The following is a 24,885-nucleotide window of genomic DNA, read 5'->3' as shown; positions in this document are numbered from 1 at the left end:
CTTAGAAAACTAAAAGTTTGAAAAGTGCTCACTCACAGAATTTTTTTTTCAGCTTCTGGTCAAATATGTGTCACTTAAATAACTCTAAAACCTAGAGTGTCCCAATCCTGGTCCTGGGGACTTCACTGCCCTGCATGTTCTCAGGGTTTCCATGGTCGAACACACTGAAGTCCCCAGGAGTTTTTTAATGTGTCCTCACTCCGTCCTCCTCAGTTATGTTGTTAGTCAAAAAGGGTTAGGGTTAGGTAAGGGTTAGGTTAGTCAAAAACCTATCAGCGATCCCCTGAATAGTTCTGTGCGTACATTTTACATCCGCATTAAAAACATGTTTTTGATGGTCAGATTACAAGAAGCTCATGCTGCTCCACATGCGAGTATCAACAAGTATAAATGCAACCGAGCCACATGGAGAATGGAGAGTGATGTGGTCAAACAAAACAACGCCATTCAGTCGATGGTAAGAGATGCAATTTGATCAACACAAAAGCGACCGTATTCTTCATCCATATGAAAAGAGGCCTTTTCAGTTCCATTCAATTGTATGTGTATAGCGTCTATTCATAATATACATTATCTCAAGGGCACTTTATATTATGGTAAGGTCAAGACCTTAATTATTATTACAGAGAAACCCAACAGGAATACAATGAGCAAGCACTTTCGAGGGAAAAAAAAAACGAAAAGAAGAAGAAATCTTTTTACCTGTACCACGATGAATCTGTCGCTTATTCTCTCGATTAATCGCGCGATCGTTTCGGTCCATAAGATGTCAGAAAATCCGTATTTTCAAACATGGAAATTATGTTTTCAAATGTGTTGTTTTGCCCATAAACCGTAATGATTCAGTTTGAAAATGTTCATATTTAAGAAGCTGAAAATTCTGAGAAACTTTGTTTAATAATGAACAAATTGTTTCAGCGCTAATCACTAACAACTGTGTGATACAATACCAACTAGCAGCTATAAGTGAATAAACACATCATGTATCCTCTTATTCCTCGCTGAGAACAACAAAAAAAAGAGCAAGAAAACAAAGTAAAACAGTTGCATAGAATCCTCACATCTCTTCTCATCTTCTGTCTCACGACTTTGACATGGACAAATCACGACGTGGACTTTGAAGACACGCCTTCCAACCAATGTAAATGTTTACATATTAAAACCATTCGTGGAAAGCATGTGTATATGAAGCACATTCTTGTGTCAGATGTAAAAATGAGTCCCGCTGTAACATTTGAGGCCATAATACCAGAAATGGAAGCTACGCGAAGCACCGGCTTCCACAGCTGAGAAGCGACGCTAAATCACTTTGATGACCCGATCCTGCTGCAGCTCCCAGCTCCTCATGTCTTCTCTAACCTATGCACCAAAGACAAGATAAATCATTTTGTTCGAGCCTTATCTCCATTAAACACAGTGCAAACTAATTTAGAAGTGTCACGCTGGTTTATGGTAACACTTTACGGCTCAATGTGTGCTTCGCGTGCATGTGTCCTGAACGGACAAGGAAGGACGGCGGTTTACACGCCAACATGGGATGGAGAGTGAAGCTTTGACGGACCACTGTCATCATTTATTTAAAGAGTGGCGTAAAGGAAGTGCTTCTTTTTCACGAGTGATCGCCAATACACAGGCATCAAAAAATAATAAAATAAATCTGTGTGCAGCGGTCACATTTTCTCAAATGTTGTTGTTGTTGTAGTGTCTTGTTCATTTAGAGTTCTTTCATTATTTGTGACTAGTAATTTGACTTTTGTTGGACATTTGCGTGATTCATTTTCAACAACTTAAAAGTCACGTATCGAGTTTTAAACTGTTGTGTGATTCATAGACAGACAGAGAGCCAGACATGCCTTGTACTTGCAGATTGATTGGGGCAACACGCTGGTAAAGTTACTTTAATAGCTCCTCTTGTGCCTTTAATTAAATGATCTTTATTTCCTCTTCCAACTGGGTGTTTTTTTAGGGGAAGCTTGTTAGCGATTTATTGCACCTGTTCATAGATATTTACCCAGAATGTCAGATTTCACACAGCGTTCAATGGTTCATGGTCTGTGGCTACATTTTTCACCTTCCCCCCCATTCAAACCCATTCATTCGAGCATTCCTACGGCCACTATAAGAGCAATTTTAAGGTTAAGGGTCTTGCCTAAGCACACATTGTCATGTAGATTAGAGGAGCCTAGGATTGAACCCCCAAACTTTCAGTTAGAAGACAACTTGAAGCTGTCTCTCAACTCTTGGCATTTCCTTCCGAAAAACCTGCTTATTAAAGTATATTAAAGTATAAGAGTTTGTATGACACATATTTGATCAGAAACTCAGTCTTGGTGGACTTTGGCGTAGGAGAGTGAGCTGTTTACAAATTTGGGTTTTCAGTCCGAAAAGACTGTGTATGTTGGAGCTGAATACCAAATAAAACACAGCATGAATTTTGATATGATATGAATTTTTTGGGGGGTTACACGTCTGCAAATGTTCATTTAAATTGTGCAATGGTTATTCCAGTTACGAACATTTATTGCTGAACAAACTTTAAAACACTGGAAAAAAAGGATTATTGTTTGCAACTGTGAGTACTAATCACTGCTGCCAGAAACCTTGAATATATTCTTTTTTAATATTGACTATAGTATTGATGCTGTCAAAACTCACTGACATTCGTCAATGATCACTCTTTGGCCCCTTTGTTTACAATTATTGTTAATTGTAAAAAAATATTCTTAGATTATTACACTTTGGTTTGACTCCTGCTTGATCTCAATAACCAGCTTGGTGCCACAGATCCCTCCACAGTCTCAGGCTGAAAACCCACATTTTTCATTTAACTGTCGAACAGCTTGCAGTGGCTTCCATTCACGAGGCACAGTGTCTAATGAGAGATTATCACTCAGCAGTGGGTTCAATTGTGCACCAAAGTTTGCTTGGCTGGCGACAACTTTGTTGCCTTAAAAGACTTATATTTATTTTCTGCAACAAAACGACGCGACTTCTTTACAATCAACAGACGTGCATGTGAAAGGAATCGTGTTTTAGCTGCTTGTGGTTTTTCCTCTGGCTTTTTGTGGAAATTAGGGTAGGGATAGCCATTGCCAGGGTATGAAAGTAATTAGGTTTAGGCACAAAAAGCACATAGTTAATGCTGCAAAAAGGCTGCATATGTGGTCTTGAACTGGTCTTGAACTCTCTGGCGTACATTTAGCACACGTCTCTCTCTCTCTCTAAGCACGCTGGGATTTCAGTTGTTGCAGTTGTGATGTGATTAAAACAAAGGTAATCTTGGTTTCTGACGCTTTTGCTCTCATATCACTCTTATGTCTCATCATTTTTAAGAACATATTTCATAACGATTTGCTATCTCTGAATTTGACAAACTTTTCAATTCAAGTTCGAGAGACAGAATAAAACACTCTATTTTCAGAAAGCGTGTGCGGTGATTTGTCTGTGGATTTGATGGAATTCCTTTGATTTTGGCATTGATTTCCGTCAAGTTCTATAACTCATAGTGAATAGAATACAAAACATTTATTGTTTGACGCCTGCTTATCCAAGAATGTCATGTCAGACATAATGTTATGACATTATGTTGTATTAAATGTTAAAAGTTTGCATGTAAGTTGCAGTGCTGTCATTTCTGGTCAACTTCCCAAGAATGTGCACTCTTATTAAAATAGCACCCAAACTCAAAAAAATGTGGCTACATCTCCCTCCTTTGCTTGACCTTCACTGTGCAGAATGATGTATGAGCAAACTTTGACGAGAGGAAAAATATGAGCGCTCTCATAAATCTGACATCACAGCTCATTTAGGGGACAAGTGAGGGTCCAATATTAAACTTTGCATGTGTGGCATTTCAAGCTGTGTAAACAGAAGATGGATCATTCCCATTCCCATATAGCCATTATCAGGAACACTTTTAAACTCCCATTTGTCCCTTTAATACACATGTGCTTACCGTGTTTAATTTATATGTGATGTTTATAGGAGAAGTGGATCGGTGAAACCTCTTATTTTTGTGAAAAGACTCAATTTCCTTTGCAGTTAAAGTGGATTATCACAAGCTAACGAGCTCAGCTGTTGCTATCTCACCCTTCGATACTGAACGGCCCAAAAAAAAAAAAATGCCTGTATCTTATTAGTTTGAGATTCAGTTCAAGATTAACCGTAAACACATGAGCAGCGACGACCGATATTAATAAGGAGATCACGCCTCGAGCCTCCGATCATTGTGCAAAACAAGCACAAAACAACAGGTTTGATGACTTAACAGTAGTTTCACAGCTAGCAGGTGTGATAATGAGTTAATTAGCTGCAGCTGGTGAGGCCCAGCTGAAGAGGGAATGAGTCAACTGAGTTCAGAGCAGGAGAGCACAATGAGAGCACCTGCTGGAGAGAAGAGGAATGATTATGACTCCACAATACTGTTTTAATTTAATTTAATTTGTATTTTACTCGACTTTAACTTTAAGTTGATGAGTCTCGTTGGTCGGAGTTTTCATTTAGAGTGGACGTACCTTTCCTTGGCAACAACAACAACTGCTGCCCGAACATCACCCCCCTAGGTTGGTAAACATGTCTTTCTATTGACAAGTAGCAAATGAGAAAAAACAGAAATATGTCTTATTTTTAATTATTAATTGATTAAATTTTGTCCATTGTGCAACCTAATTTCTATGGAAAATCTATTTCACATCATGCTGCATGTCGAGAAAGGTCAGTGATTATGTTTTCATGGACACATATTCTGATTACAACACGCATGATGTGATTAAAATGCTAAAAGTAAATAGTTTTTATTCAGAGTATGACCTTATTTAGTTGACGGCAAGTGGAAAATATGTATGTATATGGCAGACTTAAGTAGGTTAGTATCAGAATATTGCTATCCATGTAAATATTTTCAATGAAATTCTCTCTGTTTGCCGTAATTACAAAGAAATATGTGTTCAGCCGAGGCTAATATGAGGCATGCTGAGTTTGAAATACTCTAATCGAGTGGCTCCCAGGAGGGATGTGGGCCAGGGTTTGACGCACAGTCATTTGCAAACACTAACAGTTTTGACTGCTCCTCCTTGTGACTGCACGTTCTTTAATTAGCTGCAATTTTTTTTTTTTTTTGGTGGAGCCAATCACATATTTCCAGACAGCGGCACATTTTCTACAGTTTACAAATTACAATATTTCAAAACGCATCAACTTTCCGTCAGGGAGCGGATTGCTGGCAGTTGGAATAAATGGAGGACACAGATAGCTAGCAGATGGAACAGGTTGCACACTCTTGACACGCGCACACATTAAGTACATGAACACACACAAAAAAAGACTCGTTGGGTAATTTATTTTTTTGACAGCGGTAACAGGTTTTGACAACTTTCAATTGGAGCTGGAGACTGAACTGGGTTTTTCAGCAGCAGGCAGCTGTTTTCAGCAGAAGTGAGGGAAGGAAAAGAAATCTGATAAACTGGCTAAATGCCATCTGTCCAGCACCGCACGGCAACCGGTGAACGTTAATGACTTGTTTGTGAACATACTTGAGCTTCTGTGGGTAAAAAGCTAAGTATTTTTCCAAAACACTGAGGAAATCTCAACAGCATTTAAACGTACGCTTAAGCGCCACTGAATTAAAGCTCGGGTACGTCAATTCTGTGTTAAAAGGCATTTAACGAAGAAACATGGAAATTATTGTGTCTCTCGCTTACTAGACGGCCTGTAGTGCGGCTTGCAGTGCATGACTACATTCTTCACAATTCACACAGACATACACCGCTGAATGATAGCCAGAAGTAAGCAAATGACCAAAATTCATGGTTCCATGACAGACAACAAATACCAGTGTTTTAGAGGCAGAGCTTTGATAAGAGGGCTGACCGGACCAAAGGGATGTGTGACATCTTTTTTTTTCAAAATGTAGCCTGCTGTTGCTAGCTTTTCCAGACTTTCCAACCCTGGCTTTAAATGATAAAAAGTAAGACAATCATACAGATCCCCCAATTTTTCTTACCAGTATTAACAGTGTTACACTTTTCAGGGCTCGAACCATTAGTCTTATGGTAAAAAAACAAACAAACAACGGAATAAAGATTCTGAATATTGGCTCCATCTCAAATGGAGGAACTTCACAGTCGTGATTTAAACATTGTTGGTTTAATGGAATGAAAGGTGAAAGCAAAGGAACTTTAAAGCACAACACACTTGAACTTAGTGTTTTATTTACCTTTAAAGAGGTGCCAAAAGTGTATTGTTGATGAAAGATGCAACGGAAAACTTTGTGTCCCAACAAGATCCTTTGTCCTCGGTACATTTCGGTCACTATTGTAAGGGCTTCAGAGTCTGTGTTTTGTTGTGTCATAATGAAGCACTGCTGTGTGAAAAACACAGTAGATACCATTATTATATCCATTGTTTTGGATTACAGAATAATGTGGCCAAGAGAATAACAAAGTGAAAGCGACCAACATAGCCTAAAAAAGGTAGTAGTCGTAGTATTCCATCTTTAAATATAAACAATGTATGTTCAATTCAATCCATGGCCAAATGAGTTCACACAATGCTGATTCAGCTCCACACAACTCTCAGAGTTCCTTAGTATAGTAGTGTTTAGCGATCATGACACCCAGCGACATTCCATAAAGATAGCAAAGATAGGTGTTTCCATCACGGTACGGTTCAGCTTAGTACAGTATGGTTTGGAATGGTAAACGGCAAGACGCTGGGTTAGGGTTAGGGTTAGCCAAAAATTAGTGCTGGGCTGGGTTAACGCCCAGCACGGTTAACTGACGCGTTTCCATCCAGTAACGCTAAAACTTTAAAAACAGAGTCACACATACGCAGCACACAGGTACGCTGGTTATTTGTAGCACTGCTCTTTTCGTTCAATAAACAGACCGCTCCAGTTCGACTGTAGGCGCGCTAACGGCGCTAAAGGAGCTTACGCAGCTAACGGAGCTAACTTGTAAACGGTGCCTGGAAAAACTGCGTTACTTTAGAGACTCATTTTAACAATCAGGAGTCACGTAAACCTGACGTCACACGAACCTTTTTCCGGACAGTCTCCATGGAAACACGTCATGCGCTAATGCCGTTAACTTGCTCAAGCACTACAAACATTTCATTCTACTGCTCACAAAACCCAGTTGTTCAACTGAGTTCAACAGACAAATGTGTCTGTCCCCTGGCCCTGTCCCTCGGTCAGGTCTGATAGTATTGTTTGTCAAAGTCCATTTTCAGATGAAGCATGCAGCACACATATAACATGACATTGTTTCTGTGCAGAATACAAACATCACCAAAAATAAAAATCCAGAAGTTGCACACTGTGGCTTTAAATTTGGATTTAACTGTCAATTATTCCCTTTCAGATTACCATTAAATTGTATTTATTTATTTATTTATGACAGAATTTAAAACACTTGAGTGTATGATAATGTCATATTATATCAAACTTCCAACTGTTGTTGACATTATTTGTTTACAACAATATTTAAGCCAGTGCTCGGCTTATAATACGGTGCTTTTGTTTCTGATGTGTCTGTGAGCCACCGTTAGCTCGTTTGGGAGCGCAATAATCCGAATTAAAGCCCCTGGTGACCATCTGCTGTCTCCTCTCGAAGCTCAACGCACTACTTTGTTACTGCATCCACCTCAGCCCGCCCCCTACGTGTGTGTGTGTGTGCGTGTGTGCGTGCATACAGCCGACCGGGCGGAGTAATTCATGTCGGTATCTCTTGGATGCGTGTGTGTGTGTGTGTGTATGTGTGTGTGTGTGTATGAGAGAGAGAGGGAGAGAGAGAGAGCTACTGCTGCTGCTTGTCACTCATTGTGCCGCGAACACGGGTAGCGACAAGGACCAAATTTGAGTCCAGTAGCAGTTGTTACCGCTGGAAAAGGCTGATATCTGTATTTTTCACCTCCTCTTCCCCAGGAGCGACAACAACCGTCTTCGTGTTTTAAAGTGCGTCTCTTCTGCAAAGGAGAATATCTGTGACACATTACAATGCTGCAAATCAGGGACCTCCTCTGGGGATTGCTACTCATCGGCTGTGCAGGTAAGAGAAAAGAGTTGTTGTTGTTTTTGTTGTTATCAAATATTCATGATGGGGTTTATAGTTGTGAGGCTGCGGGGCCAGAGGCAGAGAATTAGGCCGAGCTTGGTTTGGGAATCTGGAGCAGCATCCTCTGGTCCCACGGGCGGCATCCTAGTCCCTGACTCCGGACACTCAGTGGCGGTACAGACTGGTGCTCTGGATAAACAACAACAAATCAGAGTGTTTTTGGTGAAAAGTTTATCCTCGGGAGTGAGACTTTCAACCATCACACCTGACAAATAGCAGCCAGGACGCATTTTTGTTCCATTTTATCCCCACTTTCATATCACGACCCGCTCTCTTCGGTGCGTTTTTGAATATCTGAGCGCACAGCAGAGCAGAGTGCTACTCTTTCTCTGGATCTCTTGGCACACCGAGCTCTCATCTTGATTCAAACTGTAAAAAAACGCGACCCTCACATGTGTGAGTTTGTTCATGCGAGTCAAGCTTTGGAGTTGTAAAAGGTGAGAGGAGATGGATGCTGTCTGGGGATGAAGCGGTGATGCAGAGGGGACGTTTTCAGGTCCCCCCTCCCTCCCTCCCGCCTTCAGATATTGATTATTCTCCATATGTGCGCTCTTACGCAGCAGTTTCTAGTTTCAAATTCAAAACGAGCTGAAGAAAAAGGGCATTGTGCGCATCAAAAGTCCACACGGGGTTTGATTTCTTGCGCCTGGTCAGCTGTGACGCACCGTGGATGGAGCGGCACAGCAGCAGCAGCAGCAGCTGCGTTGGCCGCTCCTCTCGCGCGGATGCTTTGTTTCAGTCGAATAAAACAGGTTTAAGGACATTTTGTTGAGGGGAAAAAGACGCGTCCACGCATCTGAAACGTGCGCTTTGACTCTATTCTGTGCGTGGATCACTATTCAGTCGCTGTTATGACTTTGGAAATCATGGGGGATTTGGCGAAAAAAGTGCGCGACAAAACTGTCAATGCGCGCCAGCTTTATTGTGGCTATAATATTTATTTATGTTGCAGTTGTTGTTTTCTGTGATGTGTTGACAAACGAGGCTGTAGTTTCCAACTTGACGTCACGGTGCGCATTAGGCGCAAATGAAATAAAACAAAGCAGACTATTTGAACCCAGGGTGATTTTAACGCAGTTTTCAATTTGGTTTGTGAGGATCGAATTCGTCATCCATTGTGAATGACTGAATACTCATTCATTGTATACAAAGGATCCAATCCCAGAGCTCCCATGGTTATATAGGGCGGAAGGGGGGACCCACTCTCCCCATAAACTCTCAGCTCCTGTGCCCCGCATCCCTACCCCCTCCTCCTCCTCCTCCTCCTCCTCCTCCTCCCTGCATCTGCCCCCCATCTCTCTCTCTGTGTCTTTGTAGATTGCAGAAGGAGTAAGTGGACCCCCAGGGTTCCTTGGAGAGAGGAAGACGAGTTTGATTTAATAATAAATTAACCGAGCACAATGACGGTTATTTTAACCCCAGGCGTCGTCCTCCACGTTACACAGGTCTGCTGTGGCGCTGTTTCTACAATTCAGTTGCTGCTTTGCTTTTTTGCCTCCAGTGGAACTTCAGTCTCCTCCCACTGAGGTTTTAATTCAGCCAATGATGTGTCTGTCTCCAAACCAAACCTCCAAAATCTTACTGACCCATACTGGACATTTGAAGCAGATATAGACATTGGTATTTTGAATGGTTTTGGGAAAAAAGCTCCAAAAAAATACATGAGAACATTTTATGTTAATAATATCTTGTTATTTCCATGTCTGCAAACATACTGTACATATATCTTTGTCGTGGTGTTGTATCGTTCGTGAGTAATCTGCTACTAACTAGCTGGTGATTTGCTGGTTATGCATCTGGTCAGGTTTAAGCTTCTGGTTATGACTTGGAAAATGTGTTACATAAACACAAAAACACAGCGTTGTTGCAGCGAATGTGAAACACATTGCAATTGGTTTGATGATCAGGTGTCGAACTACATGCATTTAGCGTCTTGTAATACTTGTCACTATTGTGATAGGCCATGTATATGCTCCTTATGAAAAGCTCACTTGTGAATGCAGTTTAGTTTTGTGAACATTTCATTTTGTGAGATAAGATTTTTGGCGCGGTGTCGCCGAGCATTGATATTCACATTTTTAAAACGACAATGCTCTAAACAGATTTCCCCGGCCAGTTTGGCTCACTGGCGTCACTACTTTATGAATCCTTATGCTAGCGCTTATCACATGAGGGTGAGATGAAGTTTACTGGCTGAAAATCAACAGGGGGATAACGGAAGACTGAAACTCGTCCAAATCCTGGGCTCTACCCTTCAAGGGGGAATTCAGTATTCTTCAGTTCTTCTCGTCTTGCAATATCAATTATTGTAGAATTGCTGTATCATGGGCCACATCGTTGGTGTGGTGGTTAGCACTCTTGCAGTTTCCTCCCACAATCCAAAAATGTGCAGATTTGGGCATTAGGTAAATTTGACCGTAGGTGTGAGAGTGGATGGTTGTTTGTCTCTATTATGTTGCCCTGCGATGGACTGGAGATCTGTCAGTGTGTGACCCCACCTTTTAAAGTGTTAGATGAATGAGTGCTGTGTAGTGATACAGCAATTTTACTATTTTACTACTCATGGACAAACAAGCTTTTTTTCCATGACCACGCTGTATGTTTTAATTTCGGTCCTTTATGATTCACAATGCTGCCGAAAAACTCTGACACCCCCGCAATGCAATGCCCCACTTATGTGAGGGGAAGTGAAAGGAACCAAGGGGGGGGGGGGATAATTAGACAAGTGTGCCTTTGCTCTGCCCTGTTGCAACCGGGAAAGCGATCCAAAGAAATTGATCACATTATATGATTTGCCTGAGGTATATTAAGGGGCCACTGACAGCATCACACATTTTAAAGGCTGAGAAATTTAATTACATTTATAGATTTCCAGTTCCTGTTCCAGATCAGTGATAATTAAATTTGAGGGCAGTAACAAACATTAGGATGGAGAGCCACACCACCTTCCAAGAAATGAGTGAATAATGGTTTTACTGAGTGGGATTCTTACGTCGGACACTGGAAAGCGGCCTTTACGTGTCTTAGTCTGCATCTGCAGTCAGATGGATTGTGTCTAGTGTGTATCAGCAGGTCTGACCTTGTGTTATTGGTGTGATCTACCAAGATAGATGGTCATTAATCCGCAGCCTGGAGTTGATTTAGAGTTTTGGCCCTGAGTTTTGGGATTCGATGTCACTGTCGGTACTGGGAGGTTGTCCCAGCTTGTCCCCCCCCCCTTTCCAGCAGTTCAGACATGTTTGCCAAGAAAGTTGGACTTGGCTTAAGTTAAAGTGCTGCAATGCAGCGTCATAAAAGACGGATACCTCTGTCACACACACAACCAAGGTGATCTGGCTGCAATGGGCAGGAAGCAGGATAAAATTATTGTCATCGTGAAAACTTTCCAGAGCCATAAAACACTTCCTAGTGCTATTTTCAAACCACTGTTCGGTGACAGACTCTCAGACTCATGCATTTATTACTCAGACTTGACTTCCACAATTGCATTTCTTCATTTTATAAAGGGATGTGCCTGTTTACCGGCTGCACATCGCTAGAGGCAACTTTTTAGCATCAAATTTGATTGCTGAAATCTATTTAGTTGGTGAATAAGTGATGTTTTTTGATCCAAATTGTAGCTTCTAAATTTACTTGATTGAATGTGTCAATATTTAAAGAAATTTTGACCGGGTGAAAGCGTTGGTATCAGCGTGGGCAACGGGCGAAATTTGATTTTAAACATTGCTGTCGGCCCAGAGTTTCACGAGCGGTGAATAACTGATATCTAAATCAACTGCAGCGGCATCAGAGAGGCCAGTGACTGTTTCACCTGCCTCCGCTCTGCTTTCCTAATTCTTCACGAATCTCGAGACACTCTGCAGTTCAAAAAGCAAATCATGTCCATGTGCTTTTGAATCTTCAGGCGAGGGATGAGCTCTGAATAGGCAAACGCTTTGAGGGTTCATTTAATGACCGCCTCAGTCAAAAACAATGTTTTGTGCGTCAAGCGCGGAGCAGAGCTCCACCAAAAGGATGAATAGGTTCAACGTAACATTTGCAGAGGGAGAAAATATACAATTCCTTAATGGCTAACACATGGCACTTTAACTGCTGTGGTGAGTTCAAAGCCACTATGAAAATAATACAGGCTATTTTTGACTTAGGGGAACTGGAAAAAGCAGCCAAACAAGGGAAAATTATAAGGCGTTTTTAGTCTGCTCCCTGAATAAAACTGGATTCTGGACCTTTAGAACTTTGCTGTGTAGTTGTAAGTCGATCCACACTGCATTCAATGTGACATGTCCACATTTTCAACCAATTTATTGCAGCTTATGTTGAGGAGCTGCTCCGATTACAGCTCTGCCCCCTCTGGATTCGGCTCATATTCAGCTATATACTTCACACCGCTGCTCCTCAATACTTATTATCAAGGCTTAAGGCAGCATCAGAAATTGACTTTTTATTGAGCCGTTATTGCAAGTTTGGTTTAGCTGATTTGCTAGTTGAGATGTCTTTGCTGCTGCTCATGCATTTTATTAGAATATTTTGATTATTTGCACCATCATTTATGTTGTTATGTTCATACTTGTTCATTAGATAAAAATATGACTGAGGAATAAAGTGATTACACATAATTTGGTGAATCATGCTCAGAAAAGTATATATTTTTTAAGCAAACCATCAAATCCAACCCCAAAATAATTAAGTAAAGATAGCGAAACTTTTGTGCGACATTGGTTTGTGGTTTGTAATCAATACATTCATGTTCTCTCACTCACTGTGCATCTTCAGACTGAATTTTAAAGCACTGATTAGTAGGGGAAAAAAAACGTTGAAAAAGACTTGGCTTGGCTGACTGATAAATTTCCTCTGTGCTGACTGTTAGATCAGGGTTGGCCTGTCTTTGCATATTAATCAGCGAATGAATAGGGACCATGAGTTATTTGCATTGTGTGAGCTCTGGAGGTGTCCTACAGACAGAGAACTGAATGTAGGGGGAAAAAAGGGACAGAATGTGAAATGGGCTTGTTATAGGGAGTTTAAACAAAGTTGTTTCTCTTCTCTTTCGGAATGGTGTTACTTTGTGAAGCATAATAAAATATACAGTTTGTTCTGTGGCAAATGTGCTCACTTTTTGATGCCTCGCAGTATTCATGTGATCTTTAAACATTAAATTAGAAGAAAGAAAAAAAAATCCATAATTAAAGTGTGAAATAAGGAAGTGAAGAACGTTTTTTTCCACAGATGTTCACCCCAGTGCTTATGAATAGCTTTAATTAACAGCTCTCAGGTTTTTTAATGTGTACTTATTCAGAAAGTCATCATCTTTACTTAAAACGATGAACTCTTCACCTTAAAGTGAACATAATTTATAAAACACACCTATTTCAGTTGAAGTGACTTTTAGTAACCTGCCATGATCAAAAGGAATAAGACTTCTTTGGAAGTGAAGCTTCCGGGACTTATCTCTTCTGTCTGTTCAGATGTTCAGAACTTTTCGTAATGGCCCAATTTCCTGAAAGCTTGTCTCATATCTTCCATGTAATGGTCACTTCCTGTGGTTTGAATTGCATAAGCTCTTTATGAAAGCCTCCCAATGGGGTGACAACATTGGTGTTCAGATTAACTGAGCCTGGTGTGAATGTTCAACACACCTAAAAGATTCAAATGCACAACCAAATGTGATCCTGATCATACCAACTCATATGCATAACACATATGTATTAAATTACTTCTGAGTGCAGGAGGAGAATATTTTTCTTTGGGAGTAAATCGGGAGGGTCACTCTTAGCTAGACGCTTTCTGCCACTACCGAGCAGCGTGATAATCACTGTGTCTATGGCTTTATCCAAGTGGAACTTGCGAACCTGTAATTAAGAGACGGGGGGAAACTGCGGAAAGGACATTTTGACTCGGAGCTTTCAGAAAACATATAATTGACGTAGATGTAGTGAACGGCGTTTTCAACAGTATTCAAATGCGACAAGGCAGTGGACGACTAAAAAGAGTGTGACATCATTTTCTCTGACACCATGTAAGGCTGTTTACGACAGTGTAATAGCGAAGTTGCTCATGGAGAATGATGAAGGTGATGGCGATTGGACCAGTGTCACCTCTGAAACCTGGACTTCTGGCTCTAATCTCCCCATTCTTTCTGTATCGGCTTTGACCTGTGCTGCTATTAATATGCAGCTCCTTGCGTTTTGCGAAGCTGCCAGGTCTGGTGATGACGGATTTCATTACTGTGCAACTGAATACCAGCATGATGTCCTCCTCTGTCTGGAGAACTACAGTATATGCTTGGATTGTGTATGTAACGGATACTGTTTGTATGACATGCTGTTTCACTTTTCTTTATTGTCAGCATGAAACCAAGCGTTATTTATAGTTTGGCCTTATTTTAAGTGACTTCCACCAGGACTGGCACTGTGTGAGCAGATGGTGTTTCTTGTGTGTGTGAAAGTCAGAGACTTGTGAGTTGTCCTGTGTCGATTATCAAAAGTGATGCATTCACATCCAGTCACTGAACACCTCAGATTTTGACCCTATAGGCTATGGAATAAATAATAATACGGACGGGGGACACTTTTGTCTCACATGCTGTACCACCATGCAGCAGACACACACACACGCATATGGTAAGAAAAGAAAAAAAAAAGAGTGTGGTTACACTTCAGTGGAATTGTTGCAGACTCTAAAAACACAAGGACTCAAAATACATTACCTCAGAGGAAAAGAAAGTACATCATATCCCTGGAGCTAACGTTGCTAACGTTTGAGTATGTTTTGAATAGGTCTATATTCATAGAGCTGTGACTGATGCAAAGTTTGTCAAGTGATAGGGGTTTTCTTGGTCTCAGAGATCTGTTAGTAATGCTATGGAGAGACTTTTTGGCATTAAAATGGGTTTTCTGGGATTTTCTTGCAATCTTGTACGGGTAAATACACCCATGATGCATTGAGTATTATCCAATCTGTCAAACCACATCGGGAGGAATGAATCTCCAATGCGTTGCAGCTCCACCCCCAGCAGAAGTTGGTGTGGACACCAGTAAAGCCTGTTAATACCTGGTGGAAATGCATGTGGTGAAGCGCTATCCAATCGACGAAAACTTATTCCAATGTCAGGTGTAAAGGCCCTGGCACATGCATTGCCCGTTGCATATTGCGGACCCTGACTTCACCATCGGGTGGCGATACAAGTCTGGACGCAGGGAATAGGACGCATTCCTACCAAAGAAGCAGAGAACAATGCTACAGGTCCCTTGGACGTGTATGGTTCCAGCGGCTCACAGCTGAAGGTCCGTCAGGCAGGGGAGTCGAGGTGTCAGCTGGTTCGGGGGGTCGCCAGGTCAAGGCCTGGATGACAATCCTTGGCAACTACCTCGACTGTTGTCGAAAGGTTTTTTTTCTGCTTGGTCAGCTGGACTCAATACTCCACCTACTGGTAGGGCGAAAATTCAGATCCATGGAGGCGAACGCTAATGGCAGCAGCCGACAAGAAGCTAGCCAAAACAAACTATCGCTGACAGCTGCTTAAACTAAATTACACAAACATTAGTTAAAGATTAAAAGTAGCCAGCTGATTTGAGTTCGAACGAGTCACAGCATTAAGACACTTCTTGTAAGGGAATTCAGTTTCAGATCACCCGGAGCTGCAAAAATGCTGCCAAAGACTAAAGCCTCAATTCAATTTTTTACTTATAGACGCAGCATGTGAGAAGAAGAGTCGTCGATTATGCAATATAATGGAAACGCACACACAGTGGAGTCTTTACACACTGTCTTTATTTCCCAGCATCACCTCTCCCATCAGCCTGCCGTATTATTACATTTCCTTCCTGGTCCGACATACCCCGGCCACTATAACTTGACTCGTCTCTCTGGCATCACGAGGTGCTGCTGATGTGTGAGACGCCAATTACAGTCTGTGATCCCCCGTACTGTTCCTGTAGTGCCACCGCTGGCTCAGAGGGTTTCTTTTCAACAACCGTCTTGGTCCATGTCAAGGTATGCCCATTAGTATAGCCCAGGCGTTCACACGTCAGCTGTACCTGTGAACACTTGAGCTTTCACACACACAGGCATGTACCTAATATAGGATAAACTGAACTTCAGAGTTCCCTGCTATCTACATTTAGGTCGCCTGTAGATATTTAGGCTGATACTTCACGTCTCGCTGCAATTAAACGCATAGTTAGTCATTAAGCATGTGCTTTGACAGTGGGCTTGTCAAAACATATGAGTTTTATTTGAGCACCCAACTTCTGCACAGTTCTGAGAACAATACACCTGATTAGGCGTGGGATGACAGGAACATTTGATGCCATAATTATCCATGGTGATTTGCAATATTAATGTAGTAAATGTACTTATTTTATATGTATTATCTTAAATTAACTATGAAGTCCTTGAATGTCTACAAAGTCCATCTTGTGGCAAGTTGGCATTCATGTCTGCATTTTTTTAAGTCACTTCAGTGAAATATCATTGGCTTTCTTCATTCATTGTCACACTGATAATGGGAATTTGCCTCGATCGGCTTGTTGTTAACAACTCTTACTGCGCCACATCCTTAGGCCTGGCATTTCTTGACAAGAAGATCCACATATTTTCCCCTCTTTTCTCCCAATTAGATTTGCTCAGTTGCCTTGTGAAGTGTTCAGCGCTGTGTTTACTGGGGTGAGAGTGGACAGATGTGACTCATGGTAAAGGTGTCACTTTGAAATGTGTTTTTCGTTTTACATAGTGAGTGTAGTTTTACTGACCTTCAGCAGAAAAAGAAGGAGGCCGGGTCACAGTGACATTGTTTGGACTTTATTATCTGTCCTTGCTGTTGCCTCAGTTGCATTCACTCGCAGTCCTGTACTGTTGAGATGTGAAGTACCAGCTCTGCAGTGGAGTTTATTTATTTTCATGAGATGTCACTCACGACGCGGCTTAAAGGCTCTTTGAAGTAAATATGTAAGACAGTTTGTTCCAGGATTTCAGCAAGGCTGATGCCACACCTGCTGTATTTATCTTCAGTTCAGGAGGTTTTGTCTGCTCTGAAATCCTGATTTTTCAAGCCACCTGGAGCGGCGGCTCATTTTCGTGCACACCTGGTGTCTGCAGGGATAGTTTCTGTTCAATTAGGATTCAAGCAGCCTTTTCTTTTACACACAGTGTATTTCAATAGTGTCTAGTTCTCCTTCTGACTGCTCCTTTGTTGCTGTTTAAGCTTTATTTTTTGTGTGACACATCTTTTTGTTTCAGCTAAGCATTTCACCAAATCATATTACCCTGTGGTTAGTTTTCTGCATCATGGCCAGTGATTCACACAAGTCTATATACTGTATTTAACATATGGTGATTACTTAAAACACTCAAGAGTCTGTGTATGATACAGTTTCTCCTTTACCCCTGTGAATATCGTGCCTTAAAAATACTCCTATTTCCCCTATTTAGATGGATTTACCCAAATGAAATAACCACAACTATGAGCAAATGAAAAACTAAATTCCTCTTATTAGGCGTTAATGTTATTTGCCTCAATTATAGTTTGAAGGACAATAATGCTATTAAAATGATTATTATTTTCCAATACTGTTGTAGGAAAGAACTTGAGTGTTATTTGGTTCAGATGCCGGATATTTTTTTTTCTGTAGTGTTCATAACTGGTCAGCATGGATTTTTCCAGGAGCTTTTTTTTTTTATTTGCTCCTCAGTTAATCATGAATTAATTCTCCTCTTTTCATTTTGCTTGAATTAAAAAAGATTGAATAAACGAGGGAGTTTGCTCTAAAGAAGGTCCATGCAGAATAAAGCTTATTCCATCCAGCTTATTCTGACTTGAATAGATAGTGTTTTAAAAAAACAAAAACATTTGAAACCACAGGGCTTGGAAGTTTCTTAATGTGTTTTGGCATCATTGATCTTGGTTTAGGTTGACTGGCATTCGGGTGTGATAACCTCAAAGACACTGCTCTCTATCTCCCAAGCTGATAATTAACCATTTTACAAGTTATCCGAAGCAATTTTACACTGCCCAGTCGTCCATTTACACCTGACATGATTTAACTGTTGCAGCTCAGAGACCAACTTGATGGTTGTTGTAGCCTGAGTGATAAATTTTTTTATGTCATGCACTTTATGGGGACAGAAAAACAAACAAAAAAACTCCACTCTGCTTCTTCTATCAGACGTCATCTGTCTTATTTCATGGTGGCTTAGCTGCACAGCGAAACTCATAGTGTAGTTTGGGCTCACGTTTTTATCATATCTTAATCCCAGGGAATGACTCAGCATCATGATGTAATGCGTAGCAACGACAGTTACCTCATCCCCTGTCATCTGCGACTGGCTGGCTTCCCCCTGGGTGCCAAGACGCCTTAGCCTTTGTGTGATTACGGAAAAGAAAGAAAAGAAACAAAAAACAACTTTGAGGAGATGAGAACAAAGTGAGAAGTGCAGCATGTGCAGGATTTTGTTGATTTTCCCCTTTTACTTTCTAAATCTGCACTTTTGTCAATGAGCACATTCTTGAGGTGAGTGTCTCGGTTGGTTGGCGGTTCAGTGAATCATCGCAGTTTGCCAGCAAATGTCCACAAAGACTTATTTCTCTGTGTGCACTTCACAAGTCCCAGTAAACTGTTTTCCCAAGCTGTAAGCCCTGACTTATTTTATGGTCCGACTGTCCGGAGTTATTTTTTTTTTAAGTTGCATTGTTGTGCATTTGAAGAACCGTATGCAGATACGGCACATGTGGGAACAACTAGTGAATTTAACTGGATAATCTTAAGAGAAAACAAGAGAGTATTGGATTTGTGCTTCCAGGTTATGGTCTTGGAATGGGGAGCTTTTTATTTTTAAATGAAGAAAATAAAATAGGCAGTTTGCTGTCTTAAAAGAAGGTGTATTTTTTTTATTACAACACGTTGAATGCGTGTTTTCAAAAGCATACTTAATTAAATTCTCCTGTGTGCATATTGCTGTGAAATCTTCTGTGAGATAGCGCTATGGAAACAAGACGAAACACAGAGACACATCCAGGAGCTGTTGATTTGACAGGAGATGCGGAAGGACTCTGTGGACCGTTTGATCAAACTGATGTGCCATATATCATCTAATCAACAGCTTAAATCCAGCCTGCAATCTAATACTGCAGCTCCACATAACCAGATCCCCGCTGCTGCTGCTGCCGCCGCCGCCCATATGGAAGTCACATGTGAGCAGCGGTGAGGTCAGCGTGATGAAAATAAATGATGTGTTTGTACTCGGTCGGTAGCAGGTGGTTGCAGGGTAACATCACGGAAGATGCAGAGCGGATGCTGCTGTTGCCATAACAGAAACAAAGTGAATTTATTCAAGACCTTCAGGGCTTTTTATCACAAAGTCAATATCAATCCAAACATTAGTGTGTCTGTGTGTCAAGTGTGATGAAAAAGTAATAGCTCCGGATTTAAACTATTTAGTATTTTTTTGCATATTATGTGAGGGAAAGTCAAAAATGTTGACCGGTGTATCAAAACCTTGAAAATGGTTTTAGTATTAATAAATTCTTTGTTATATCGTATGGCGCCAATAAAACAGAAAATGTTCACAATAAAGAACCTGAAAAACATTCATTATTTGAAATCGGATGTTGAACGTTAATTTTATTAATCACGGATTAATTACTAAAGCCATATTTTCAAGTAGTATAATGATATAGTTCTAGCGTGACGCTAAAATGCTGATACTAAAGTGTGACGTCAACAGACTGCTGGCCACTGATTGGTCAGAGAGTGTCGTCACTGGAAGAGTCACGAGCACAACGTCTGGTGCAAGAATCAAGCCGAACAAAGCCGAACTGTAGATCAGTTAAAAAGGCTTAACAATCCTGCGTTAATCTCCAACATTTAGCAAAGGAAATGTATAAAGTCTCAATATTTTTTTTTTAAAACAAGTTCTTTTTAGACCAATAGTGACATGTAAATAAACTTAAACGGGTTTTAATAATTTGGTACCTAAGGGCGTCTGTTCTCCAGATGCAGCCGCGACTCATTCTCAAATTGGATATTTTGCCAAAAAGGGCCAATACAGAGAATGTAATAAACGAAGATCAGAGCAAGTAGCAATGTGCGAACGTGTTGCTCCATAGTGAGTCAAAATTGGCACTTTTCTACCGGAAGATATATACACATTGATGAAACGTCAATCGGGCCAATTTTGGTTCGTTTGCTGGTGTGAAAGTGGACCACACTGGAGTCATATGTTACATAATAACAATTGTATTGCCTGGTGCCGATCAAATAATCAAACTAGTGGTGTGAAAGCGCCCTAAGAAATCTCAAATGGCACAGATGGTGCCAAACAGTGCCAAAAGAGAGAACGCCTAGACATCTCTTTACTAAAACCTCTGTAACTTTACTCTGCTTCACTTCAACAGCATCAGACTTTGCACAGCTCATGTCCACATGTTGCTACATGAACTCCATGTGTTTTTAAGCTCCGACTGCATATTTTAAAGGTGATATTTGCTTTAAAGTGCAATATTTTTTTAGGCAAGAGAAAAAAATCCTTCATTTATGCTGTGTTCCATGTACATTTACTCTGACACAGTGGCATCTACAGTGAAACTTACACCTCTGGTGGAATCTCACAAGTGTTATCTTTATTATACCAAGATAATTCACATAGAGCTTGTAACTGCAGAGCTTTACTCTATTTAGTTTGGGCATGTCATTTTCGAGCAGGGTCTCAAAAAAGAGGGTCAGGGAAGAAGAGCAAAGGAGTCTGGTGTATTTAGCGACAGCACTGCTGAAAGCCGGCGATCGTGAGCCGAATCACAACCCGTTCAGCCTGAGTCTGCGCTCCGGTCATGCAGGAAGTACTAAACTCATATTTTTAATGATCTGATAATGAACTGATCAACTGAACCATGTGTAAGCACATCAGGGAACTACGGTGGCCCTCGCATACTCGACAGAGTATAGTGTTTTCTTTGTTTCCATAGTAGCCTTCTGGTTCAAAATCAAAATGAACACTTAGAAAAAGGATGGCATTTATGGCAATCTCTGTCCATCTTTTCGAAGACTGCATTTTATTTAAACAAACGTATGGGTAGTATATTCAGTTTTAGCCAATAAACACCTCTAAGGTTGTAAGACACAATACCTCTGAATGCCTTATCAAAATATCTGTGTCAGTACTTTATTTCTCCGTTTGACCCCATATGACTTTTTGTCATGCTTTTTTCAGGAAGCTCCCCCATTTTTCAATCTGAGAAATTTGAAGACGATCACCCTGAAACGACCCTCTTATGTGGGTCCTTTCCATTATGTGTTTATGGCCAGGGCTGCTGTGTTTGATGAGATCAGGAGAAGAACGTAATTTATTAGGCTTTCACACTAACAGCATTGTCAAAGCACAGCTCCTGAAGAGAAGCCCCAGGAGTGATTCACTGCGAGGCAGGGAGGGAGACAAAGGTACAAGGGCGGCAGGAGGGAGGAGGGGTGCCAGGATGAGAGGGAGGCGGGACGCAATGCAAAGTGTCGTCAAGGAGGAGCGGCTGGGTTGTCAGGCCACTTCAGCCTCTGGATCCATTGTTTCCCTTTCTGTCACTGGGATTGAATGTAATAAAGCTCGCTGATAGCAGTCGTCGTGTTAGACAGTTTTGTTTTTCGCTTTCTATTCCTGAATTTGTTTGAATATGACTTCCTCAAAATGGAGCAAAGATTACAACGTTTGCAGATCTGCAACCTCATTGAATTCCCTTTTTAAAAAAAAAAAAAGAGCGCTACTGTTCTTGTTGCCAAATTAAAATACATTTGCATAAGTTGAATGAAACCTCAGATATCATGAAAGAGAGGGGTTTGCCTTGAAAGATAAGCGTGTGATGTTTTTCTTTGCAAAGTAATGTCTAAAAGAGAAGAGACTCTGATGCTATTCTGGTAAACTTACTGCTGTGAAATGGGCACACTTTTTTTTTTTGCTTGTGAACCGTGGCCTGATTATGTCTCTGGAATGAATAGCCACTCTCCTGACTGACAGCTGTCCCATTTTAGCGGCAAGGCTTTTTTTTTTTTTTTTTTTTGCATAATGCACCTCTCTGCTGCTTTAATAAGTTACCATGACTGCAAAGTTATATAGCTGTATAATTATTTTGCACTACTGACAGCTCACAAATTATCCCTGCACATGAAAATGACTTTCTTTTGCTCTGATTGGAGGACTGGAGAATTTGTTGCGTTGAGGAAACAGACAGGTGATAAAGGAACATTCTGTTTTTTGGCGCACCTGTCATAGCTCAGTTGTTCAATCCTCAAGATATTATTATGCAGCTGTAGTGGATTGTGTTGCATGCATTATTTACAGTAAATGCTTAGAATTCAAATATATAGCTGTGCCATAAGACGTTTGTGAATAATGTCAGCTCTTACCAGTTGCCTCATACTGTATTCAAAATGTATATCATATGTATAGTTCCAACTTCCAGTTGCAAAACCTATTTGCCACGTGATTTGCAGTACGACTTGCAATTGCACAGTCGTCACCTGCACTCAGGCCCCAAATTGTACAATACCAACTGCCAATCACACTTATATGTGACAAACTTCATTTAAATTCCTCCAAATTTGGACATAATTTGCACAAATTGACCTGAACCCAGCAATTCAGACTATTAACTCCTCAGGACAGTTGTTTTCACAAGTGACAAGTACACTAATTTTCTTTTTCAAGTTCTTTATGCAACCAGTGGAGTTGCCTAAGTGCTACTTCCACCCCACTTCCTGGGTGTAATTTGATTTTCAAACCAGGAAAATGACTTTTATGACGATGTATATGCAGGCTACAATTTTGGCTGTAATTGACTAATAAATAAATGACCAAGTGTATAATCGCGTGCCCCCTGCAAAAGGACATGACCGCAGTGTGTAGAAGCAAAACTTTCCAAAGATGGTTGAAATGCAGAAGTAAATGTCAAATAAAGACCAACATACAGGAGGATAAAGTATGTTTACATTGCAGAAACAAAGGCAGCATATAATGCTGCATGTGACTGATAGTGGCTCAGGCAGCCAGGTGGACCAAGCGCAAACCATTCAACACTTTTTTAACCCACTGTGCCGCCCAAGCGCTCCAAACCGAAGACTTGTAATGCGCTTGGCATCCCTCAGTGGCTTCTTCACTGACACTGCACGGTGCACTCCATCTAAGGAACAACAGGCCCCAGTAACAGTATTTATCACATTGAAGTATTGTAAATTAAAAAGAACATGCCGTCCGTCCACCGTTTTAAATAGGGCTGGAATTCATTTTGTATTGATTTTGATGTTAGTAGGGCAATAATGCGTTATTGCAATTCATTACATTATTTGCTGTTCCCTCTTTTGTCAGTGGACATGTTCAGCTGCATTAAACTCTGTGTGTACAGACTTTAATTGTACTTCCTCTCTTGATCAATAGATTGGTTTAGGAGTAATGGCTTCAGTTATCCATGATTATATATATAAATGTGTGGAAAGCCACTTTATGTCCACTTCTTTTTCACAAAAGTAGATTTAGTTTTCAGGGAAATTTAAAGTAATCTCATGCTACATTGAATTTCTTATTCCAGAGATGGCTTGGTGATTTCAGTCTCACTTTTTGCCATATTCTGAGTTTGAGTCTGACAGGTAGTCGGGCAGATGGAAAAGAAATTCACAAATTTCCAAATATTGTTAATAAGAGAAGGTACACGGCATGACAACTAATAAATTAACCATCAACTCGAAGTGAATCTGCTGTATTGTGGGTTGCGTCATGCATCATTCTAAGCACACTGTCTCCCTGCAATTTCCAAAGGAATTTACACGTCAATCATTCACTTGTTGAATGTAAAAGGATAAGAGTCTGACACTGGTGGCTGATGTAACTATTAAATCATCAGCAGTCAAACTTAATCAATTCAAGACTTTTTAAGTTCCGTTATCCAGACTTTATTCAAAGCAGGGGTTGTTAAACACAAAGTGGTTACATCAGAATCTTTCCAATAGCAGTGTAATGTGTGGTGACGGGGTCAGTGAGTCTCCTTGCGTAGCTTCAACCTTATTCTCTTTGCACAATCTTATTAATGACTTTAATGAAATACAGTAGTATGCATTCTTTTTTTGGAGAGGAATCCATTTTGTGAGCGCGCAGCTCGCATGGGCGCTGTTTTCCAGAAATGGCAACGGCGTTATTGTATATTTGTGCAATAATGATGATTTATCTCGGAGTTGTTGCTATCATTATTCAGCATCAGTGTGACTAGTGAGCCATAGGTAGATCACTTATCAGTGTCTGACCGGCTGTCAGCATAAAAGAGCAACTCTAAATGCCACATCATGCTCCCATTTTCCACTGTGTGTTTCACTGAAATGTTTTTTTTCTCTGCCTCTATCTCAGAGAAAGCACACTCTGTTATGGACCACGAACACAGTGAATGCCCACTGTTGTTTTTGACTGTGCCTCATTCAGCTCCACTGCGCTCCGTAGCCAGCTAAGTAGATCACTTAGTTTGCCACCTCGCGCCATAGAAACCTCCTGGGATTTTGTCGACTCCCACTTCCTTGGATGCAGCCCTAACGGTTTTAGCAGAGCAGAGAGGAAAGTCTTCATTAATCACCGTGTCAGATTTTTTAACAGAGCAACGTATAACTGAAATGATGCAGCCCTCGCTGTCAGGGAGCTAAGGTGGACGGTAATTTCCATGGGAAGTAGAGTACTGGAAATTAGGGAACAATGAAAACAGGAGAATTGAGGAGACAAATGAGTCTGTTGAGAATGGCCTGGTTGTTAGTACTCGGAT

At 40.8% G+C, this 24,885-nt stretch overlaps 1 protein-coding gene across 1 annotated transcript in view; it reads left to right on the top strand.

Annotated features, from left to right (window-relative positions):
* Positions 1–7,993: 7,993 nt before the first annotated feature.
* ncam1a (neural cell adhesion molecule 1a) overlaps positions 7,994–24,885 on the top strand; it is a gene marked incomplete at both ends in the record, with an annotated part of 231,176 nt that continues 214,284 nt past the window's right edge. Inside the window, one exon of the mRNA XM_083890080.1 lies at positions 7,994–8,045. Coding sequence (XP_083746206.1) covers positions 7,994–8,045 — 52 coding nt within the window. The remainder of the gene's footprint in view (positions 8,046–24,885) is intronic.

The sequence above is a fragment of the Microchirus variegatus genome, assembly GCF_963457635.1.
Source record: "Microchirus variegatus genome assembly, chromosome: 5".
Lineage (NCBI taxonomy): Eukaryota > Metazoa > Chordata > Actinopteri > Pleuronectiformes > Soleidae > Microchirus > Microchirus variegatus.
The sequence above is the reverse complement of the archived record's forward strand: the minus strand, read 5'-3'. Positions and strand labels throughout refer to the sequence as shown.